Here is an 8,479-nt window from a genome sequence, read left to right as displayed (position 1 = left end):
GGCGCGGCCGCGGCCCCGGCCCCGCTGCGACCCCGCAGTCGGCGCCCGCGTGTTCCCGTAGAGCCCCAGCAGACGGCGGAGCCCGCAGAAGTCATGGGTATTTTCGAGGCAGCCAATCGGGAGTTTGAGAGCACGGAGGTGAGCACCGGGGTAGCGCGGGGAACAGCGCTGCTGCTGCGGCCAGCAGGGCCTCCTGCTTGTGACAAGCACGACGGTCGCTCCGCTTCCTCAGTGACTTTGTGCCATGGCGCCCCTTCCGCTGCGCTAGGTGGGAGCTGCACTGAGCTGTGGCTCACAGTTTGCCGTGCCTCGGCGGCGGATTTTCTTAGTTTGATTCCCTACCTGAAAACTTGAGGAAATTAACGTGACAGCGTTGTCACATTAAAAGCTGTATTGGCAAGTGGAAGTCACCCTTTCATCTCAGGCATAAAGTGTTCCTGCAGTTGCATTAACACTTACTTTTGCATTTTATACTCATTTTGTTCAGATTCTCCCTTCAGTTTCATGCTTTTCTGTGGTCTTGTATATCCCTGTTAACACTTACGGCTTCACTGACTTTTATTATGTCTTGTAATTTCTACAGTATATAAAAAAATTTGCAGTCACAGTGGAAAGTGTTTGGGTCACAGTGATAAAAGCAGCTTGCTAGAAAATACCATGTTTAATTGATGACTCCACTTCTCTTGCTTTTAGTCAGGAAGTGACACTTCAGAAGAACTTTCTACACAAGATGGAAAGTCCCCAGGAGAAACAGCAGCTGGTTTGAAAACTGGACCGAAGGACTGTGCTCTCCCTGACACTCAATTACAAAGGGAAGAAAGACCAACAAGTGCTTGCTCTTCTTCCAGTGTGGTGGGGGAAGTAGTAAAAACTATTCAGTACTTCATGGAGAAGTCCGGCATGGACCTGTTCACCGTTACACAGGCCCTTCTGAAAAACACTGGTGAAGTGGAGACTACTCTATACTTTCTGCAGACGGGGCAGCGCTTGGATGGGTACCCTGTATGGAGCAGAGAGGATGATCTGGAATTGCAAAAGGATGATGAACATGTCAGAAATAAACTGATAGCAAAATTTGGAGCTGAAAATGTAGCAAAACGGGTGGCATTTAGGAAGAGTTAGACAGCAAAACAGACGGGATATAACTGATCAATGACTGTGGCAGGAACTTAAAAAAGTCATCATGCATGCAAATGTGATGGAAAAATTGATGCAACAATGGGAAGTTTCAGAAATGCTTTTCATAAAAGGCCTATTTTGTATTTGTTTTTAATTTGTAATATTGAGTATATCAAACATCTGAAAAGGGAAAATGGTAAAGTGAAAGGATCTAAACAGTATCAAGTTTTCACTGAAAATTTGCTTTAAATTGTGTCTCTACCATATAAACCAGCTGACAGTGCTTCCTGCCTGTATGTTGCTGCATGACAGTTATCTCAGTTTTTATTACCACTTCCAGCATGTGCTCTCCAGTGCTAATATTGCAGGGTTTGTTTAATAACATTAACCTTACCATCTTGCTTCATGATCTCAAAAACAATCAATAGCTCTGCCCTAGCTTGCATCTCTACAGAGCGGAGAGTCCCAGGTCCTTTAATCCAGGCAAAGTAGCACTACTACCAGACAATACGCTCTAGCTGGGAAAAGTAGAGCAGCTTTCAGTGCCACATGCAGCAGTTCAAGTAAGAGACACAAGTTACAGAAGAGTGCCCAGAGTTTATTTCATTATCTGTTACTTAAGTCTTGTCTGAGAGAGAGAACTCCATTGCTGGTGTACAGTCGCAATCTGAAAAAATCTTGGTACCCTCAGGCTGAAATTGTGCTCTGGACACTATTTTAATATTATTTGAAGTCAGTCCTGTAAATCTGGAATTCATTCTTTTAGTGAAATAAAATGGGCTTGTAAAAGCAAAGATTGAAAATTTTTGTTTAATTATTCCTTAGAATTCGTATTTTGAAGTTTTTGCTTATTGCACTGTGGCAGTCAATTAAGGTGAATTAGGAAATCACAGGTTTTAAGCCAAATTCAAATTATATTGAAAATCAACGGTAACTTAGTATGAGACTGCTACTTCAGAAAACTGCTGTCCTGAAGCATTAACTGATTATTTGGAGTTAACCAATGCAACCAAATGAATGCTAAAACTGTTTTAGACTACGCAGTGTTTGACTGGACAGGTCATTCCTGGTGAAGAAGTGAGAATTATTTGGTACATTCATGCTGCTCAGAGTGGCTACTTGAGACTTGTGTGGAAGACCAGACAGGCACTTAATGAGCAAGTGCAAGACAACAGAAAATAAAGCAGTAAGATTTTTTAAAAATTAGACTGTTTACCAGCTGGATCTGAAATCCAAGGACTGCTGATGACCAGGTTCATGAACAGGAGACCCATCACCTCCTGCAAGCAAAAACTCCCATTCTAGCTTGGGTGGTGTACACATCTCAACAGCACCATAACCTCGCAGTTCAATGGTTGAATTGTTTAACCAAAACTGCTCTAGAATTCAAAGTGAGAGGTAGAACATATTAAATGGCTGCAACACAAAATGATCAGGTGTGAGGCTTATTACATGCTTTTATCTTTTTAAGTTACACTTATTTTAAGAGCAAGTTTGTCTTTTCCAGGGCAATTAGACACACAAGGCAAACTTTGGAGCCTGCGCACAGTGCCTTTACCTTTGCAGAACCACGCAGACCCAGTGCCCGTCACTGGGAACCTTTCCACATGCACTTGGTGCCCTTGGTAGGCGCAGGAACCAAGACACAACGAGCACAGCTCACTCAAGGTTGTCCTCTCTCGTCTGCTCTGAATGCCAGAAAGGCACTGCTCATCCCCACGCTTGTGCAGGCACATAGTCTGGGTCTCTTCAGACCCGTCCCCGTTAACAGGACCTGGAGATGTCACTTTATCATGTTCTGCTCCAGAGCATTCTGGCTCTGCCTCCTCCCACAGTAAATATCCTTGTTTTCTTGGCTTCGTCTTACCAAAGACACAGTTATGCTCCTGTCCCTGTTCACATCTGCTCCCTGTACTATCTGGGAGCATCAGGAATGCTCTTCGTAGCTCACATAAGTACACGAGTTTGCATGCAATGTGTGTGCCACAACTTTGAATCAAAGACATTTCCAGAGGCAGAAATACTGGGTCTACAAACTATTAGCTGGAATTTGGGTGTTTCCCATTTGCTTCCTGTTAGAGTTAGCCACCATTCATCAAAATTGACGAATTCCGGCCTTTCATAACTAAAGCTTCCAGTGAAGAACTGATTGCACACAACAGACAGGAATACCAAAGTGTTGGTTTTTAAATGTCTCTCTGATTGGAGACCTCTCCATCTTTGCTTTTATACCAAAAAAGTGTGAGTTTACTCTTCTGAACTTGCAGTGTAAACTCAACATTTGTTTCTAAATGGACTTCCATGAACTTTATTTGATGTAGCCATGGTTTTAAATGTCATGCTCACCATCCTAAAAGTTTGGGGGGATGGAAGGGAGGTAAGGGGGGGGGGTGTTATTTCCTCCTCCAAAAAGTCATCATTGCTTGCATTAAGACAACTTTAAATTTTAATGTGACCACAGTGTGTGGCTTTGGTGCTTCCTGAAAAAATAAAGTATTACCTACTGCATTGAGGAAACATAGCTAGAGGAGTGTAGCAAAGATACACTGAAATCAATGGTCCTGCTTTTTCTCTGACTAAGCTTAGGAAGCAGAAGTTAATTTTCAAAACAGTACATAAAGAAAATGTATTTTATGTTACTTTTATGTCATTTGCTTACTGACTGACTGGAAACATGATGAAGGTTTTTGTCCAGCTAAACATTTGGTACACAGAATTGATTGAGTCCACTAAGTATTCATAATAAAACTTACACCACTCAAGCTGACATTGCTTAACTAGAGATATAATTAGCAATGTACAGAAAAGTCTGTGTTTGCTCAGAAACAGTCTTCTTGGCACTTAAAGTAGGAAGCTTTTTACTACAGCTTAAGTAAAAACACGCTTCTGAGACTCCAAGATTTAAGCTGAATATGTTAAGGTCCATTTTAAAGAGACTTTAAAAGAAATACAGCAGCTGTGCACTTGTGTGGCGCAGTACAAGCTCTGCTTCTCTGTGCCAGCCGCCTGCTGTCAGCAGAAGTGCTGTGCACAGGAAGACACCTCCTCAGTGGACTGTCACCATGCCAGTGCTGCCTGCTCAGCAGGGGTTTCATCACTCAACAACGGGATCCTCAGTAGCAAGACTATGATTTCCATAACACACAACATCCTACCCTTTGCAGGGATGAGGGGTTTAGCTCTAGGAATACAGATATCCACTGTGCTATGGAACCAGATGATCTGCAAGTGTCACTGAAGCCTAAATGTTGGCTACAACTTCTGATCTCGTCTTTATGAGTCTAGCTTTACACTTTTATTTACACAATACGAGATAGAGATCTGCCTCTAGTGAATCGAGTCAGTATTTTTCCAGTTCTACGGATGATGAAATGGAAATTCAGACTCTGGAAAGATACAGAAATAGCACCTGAAGTCTTCCCAATGAGTAAAAATGAGAGCTTTGTTTTAAACAATAGGGTTCATACTTAGAGAAACCTTATCTTAGTGGTCTCTGGAAAGAAACCATGTCCCTGAGGAGCAAACATCCTGTAATCATCCACAGCTGCTTTAAAATGTCTTTAGTCTTGGGCTGATTGCTTCAGCCAAAAGGAAAGCATGACTGAAAGTGAAATTCGGACAGTGAATAATTTAATTCTGCACCAGCAGCTATAGGAGAAATTCAGCTTGTACCATGTACAGACTTAATAGTGCATCTGAATAATTCAATGTGCTAGGGTTTGTTCAGCAGTAAGAGATGCCTGGCATTCCCCTAAATCCTGCACCTAGAAACCCAGAAAACCCCGCTAGTGGGGTAACAAGCTGAGGTCTGCCCTTGCCCACACAAGGCATGAGTGCACGGCCACATCTGTAGAAATGGAATTTAATGGATAAGATAAATGCTGCAACAAAACACTGCCCTGTGAAATCTAAATAATTAGCAATAATACTGAATGTAGCAGAAATTGAAAGAAAGGCTCCTGCCTACATTGTCTTTCCCTCTGCTGACCAATTCTGCTTCTAGAGCTGCCTTGCTGGGCAGCCGACCTCCCCTGCTCACCACTCGCTGTTGCAGTGTCTGTCCCTAACCGCTGCAGGACGGGCTGGTTACCCCAGAAGACACACGGGGCCTGGGATGCTGGTGCCTACCCCAGTGAAGGTGACAGCAGAGCTGCTTCTGGGCAGGGAAGCTCTCCTGCTGCGCTAGGCTGCTGCACTTTGTGGTCTCGGAGCCTGCTGTAAGCAGGGATGGCTCATTGGTTCACTGGACAGGTCCACGCTTGTGCTAGCAGCGACTTTCTCTTGCTAACCAACATAGCTGCTCAGTGTCTCTCTGTAAGACTACTTTCCCTACTTTGATCAGCACCTAACAAACCCCTAATTAATCCTCTGGTAAGAAAAAACCCTACCAGCCCACCTGCTGTGAACTGGTCAGAAGAGCCTTCTTCCTACAATTAGAGATTGCTGTTTGGTTAAGGTGAATCCTGTCACCCTTCAAACACACACAATAGGTAGAGGCTGGACACTGTTTCTTGCCTGCACACCCTCAAACATGAACACAGTCACTATATCCCCTAATTTTAAAATTCAGCAGTGTACATTTCTCCTTTTAAAGCAATATTGTGACATTTTAATACCAAGCAAACAAGGTCTAGCCCTCCAGGCAGGCATTGTCACTTTTCTGTAGTGGGCACCAAACGTCCTTCTGGCAGGTTTAACATGAGCACTCTTCACCAGAGCTACACTGGCATGAGGAAGGCAGCGACCGACAAAGAGAGCACCACGAGGAGGAGCGGGGAACGGGGTGATCATGTGTGGAGGTGGTGGAGAGGGAAGGGGAACACAGCTTCCCGTGGCCCTGAATGCCCTGATCCTGCCCAGAGCCTCCTCAGATCACCTCCAACGCCCCACCTTGATTATCTCCCAAGGATGCACATCCTCAGAACGGACCTTCATCCCTTGTGGATGCCTGTGATCCTGCCTTAGGACAGCTGCCTTGCAGTCTGCAGGGGAGCAGAAATACTCTAGCTCTGGAGCAGTATCTGAATGCACTGTTAAATAGATGTACGTTAAAGGGACAATTTACACACAAAAGAGGATATTTAGAATGAGGTATTTGTAGGCTTTCACTCCCCAAGTCTGGTAACAAGCTTTTCTCCTGGTCTTACGGACCACTGTTAAAAACAGGTAAAAATAATTCTGTTGTTCATCTTTGAGCTACATATTCCCTTTGGAGGAGGGAGAATGGCATCTCCAGTGGAGACTCTGGAGAATGGCATAGTCTATTAAACTTATTTTTGTTGTGCCCTAAGAAACTCTCACCAAATAATTCAGTAGGATAACTTCCTGCTCTCCTCTCTGCTTCTTCAGCCCACTGTCTTACGGCACTATCTTCCCAGTTCCTGTATTTATACCAACAGAATCTGTATCCTTAGCTTGTGTTTACAGTCCCAGTCTTAGCATGAATTCTTCTCAGTCACACATGTGGACTCCCAGGGGAGAACACCCAGGGGAACTACTATTCTTGGTTTTGAAAGCTAGAAGACAGAATTACTTCAGCTGAAAAATAAACAGACTCACATAGTCCCAGAAATGGATCCCCAGATGCAAATCCAGGAGTTTTTATTTTCAACTACAGCTGGTTTATTCTGTTTTCCCATTTTACAGTAAGTGAACATAAAACATTTCCCCAACATTGCCACCAAGGCTGGATGGCCAGGCACAGGAAGGGAGCAAAAATAAAACTGGGCTTGAAAACTCAACTATTTTGAAAAGAGGATCTTTCCAGAAACCAGTGTCTGGTTATCCTTGCATCTCTTCTGCCATTACATATCCTAAGTGGCAGGGCAACAAATTCTCTTAATCCAGCTTCCATGTATCTCTCCTCTTCCTTTGCAGCACAATTGCTCCACAACATTTCACTAGTGTTTAGCTGTGGTCTGTCAGGGGCTCAAGCTCTGCTATCCGGTCCCACTCCTTTGGCATTCTGCTTGCTCCAACATATGCATGCTTCCTCCGCATAAACCATGGGCTTAACTTAGAAAACAGACTCACGTTCCTTCCACCTGCATTGTGGCTGAGCCTCCAGGGGTCATGGGGAGCGACCCTGTGCTGCCGAGAAAGCTCTCGTGAGTGCAGTCAGAGTTCCCATGTTACTTGTCCTTGCACAGCACATCCACGCACACACTCTTACACACATCTGCACGCTCCTCTGTCCTCCTTTGCTCCACTAAACAGTTCTCCACTCCGCAGCCTGAGGAGAGCAGGTGCAGAGAGCAGCTTTTCTGCCTTCAGAATTTGTTACTCTGAGGAGTTCTGGGCAAACAACAGATCCAGGGACATATTTTTTTGCTCTTCTTCAGACTGAATGAGCCGGTAGCCCAGCAAGTCCATCGCCTCCTTGCACACATTCTGCACTTTTTTTATTTTCTGGAAAGGAAGGGTCTTCCTCCAGGCCTGGGATACAATTAGCGCATCTCTGGACCCAATATCAAAGGCGTCTCCTCCTTGCCCCTTCCCATGGGTGATGTTGTGCACCCAGTTCCGAAGTTTTGGCGTGAAAGGGAGCTCTGCAAACCTGTACATCTCAGCAGCCCATGCTAGAGGGTCTCTGACAATATCTTCATAGCGAACCAGCAGGTAGCGGTCTTTCAGGAAGCTGGGAATGGCCTGCCTACCTGCCTTGTAAATCTCAACGTGGCTTTTGCAGATTACTTGCATTGTGTTGTAGGGCCCCATTTCTCCCTTCATCTTCTGGAACCCCACAACGATGTTACTGTCACGTGTCAGGTCTGCCACTGTATTCTCTCGGGACCTGAACACAGCCCGAGGATCACGGACCAAGTGAATGATTTTGAGGTTCAGGGACGGATCAGTGAGAAGGGGGTAGAGGACTTTCAGGTCAAAGAACCGAACCTCCTTGATGGCAACATGGCTGTAGGTTTTACAGGCTTCCTGCACCTTGCTGAAGGGGTACTTGCCACAGATGGTTCTGCAATTGCGTGCAGTGATTATGTCACTGCGACTGAATGAGTCACAGGCAGGGGGGGAGCACAAGGCTCGGCTTGTCTCCCACTGAAATAAATCAGACTTTTTCTTCTCGCTAGACATGTAAGCATCAAACACAGACATGTCACACAGAAAGACCGACCTGACTAGGTCCCGCACTGCCATGTGTAAGACTTCAGCGCTGTTCTGGTACATCTTAACCCACACGTGCCATGCGGGCTCCATCAGGTAGAAGACACTGGGGTGCTGGCTGAAGATTTGCCCAGTGAAGGAAGATCCTGACCGCCAGGAGGAGAGAATGAGGATATGGACTGGAGAAGGTTTTTCTTCCACGGGGGCGCTGTTGCTGCAGGGCGGGAAGCGGACGTGGATC

At 45.2% G+C, this 8,479-nt stretch overlaps 2 protein-coding genes across 2 annotated transcripts in view; one reads left to right on the top strand and one right to left on the bottom strand.

Annotated features, from left to right (window-relative positions):
* Positions 1-61: 61 nt before the first annotated feature.
* TERF2IP (telomeric repeat binding factor 2, interacting protein) lies at positions 62-1,122 on the top strand (the record flags this gene model as incomplete). Its single annotated transcript, XM_010188611.1, has 2 exons — positions 62-138; positions 694-1,122. Coding segments are annotated over 2 exons (506 nt in total), but the record flags the coding sequence as incomplete, so codon positions are not given.
* A 6,276-nt stretch (positions 1,123-7,398) lies between these two features.
* Positions 7,399-8,479, bottom strand: part of CHST4 (carbohydrate (N-acetylglucosamine 6-O) sulfotransferase 4) — a 1,149-nt gene continuing 68 nt past the window's right edge. The window contains exon 1 of the mRNA XM_010188610.1: positions 7,399-8,479. This exon is cut by the window's right edge and continues 68 nt beyond it. Within this exon, the coding sequence (XP_010186912.1) occupies positions 7,399-8,479 (1,081 nt within the window).

The sequence above is a fragment of the Mesitornis unicolor genome, unplaced genomic scaffold (genome assembly GCF_000695765.1).
Source record: "Mesitornis unicolor isolate BGI_N332 unplaced genomic scaffold, ASM69576v1 scaffold937, whole genome shotgun sequence".
Classification (NCBI taxonomy): Eukaryota; Metazoa; Chordata; class Aves; order Mesitornithiformes; family Mesitornithidae; genus Mesitornis; species Mesitornis unicolor.
The sequence above is the reverse complement of the archived record's forward strand: the minus strand, read 5'-3'. Positions and strand labels throughout refer to the sequence as shown.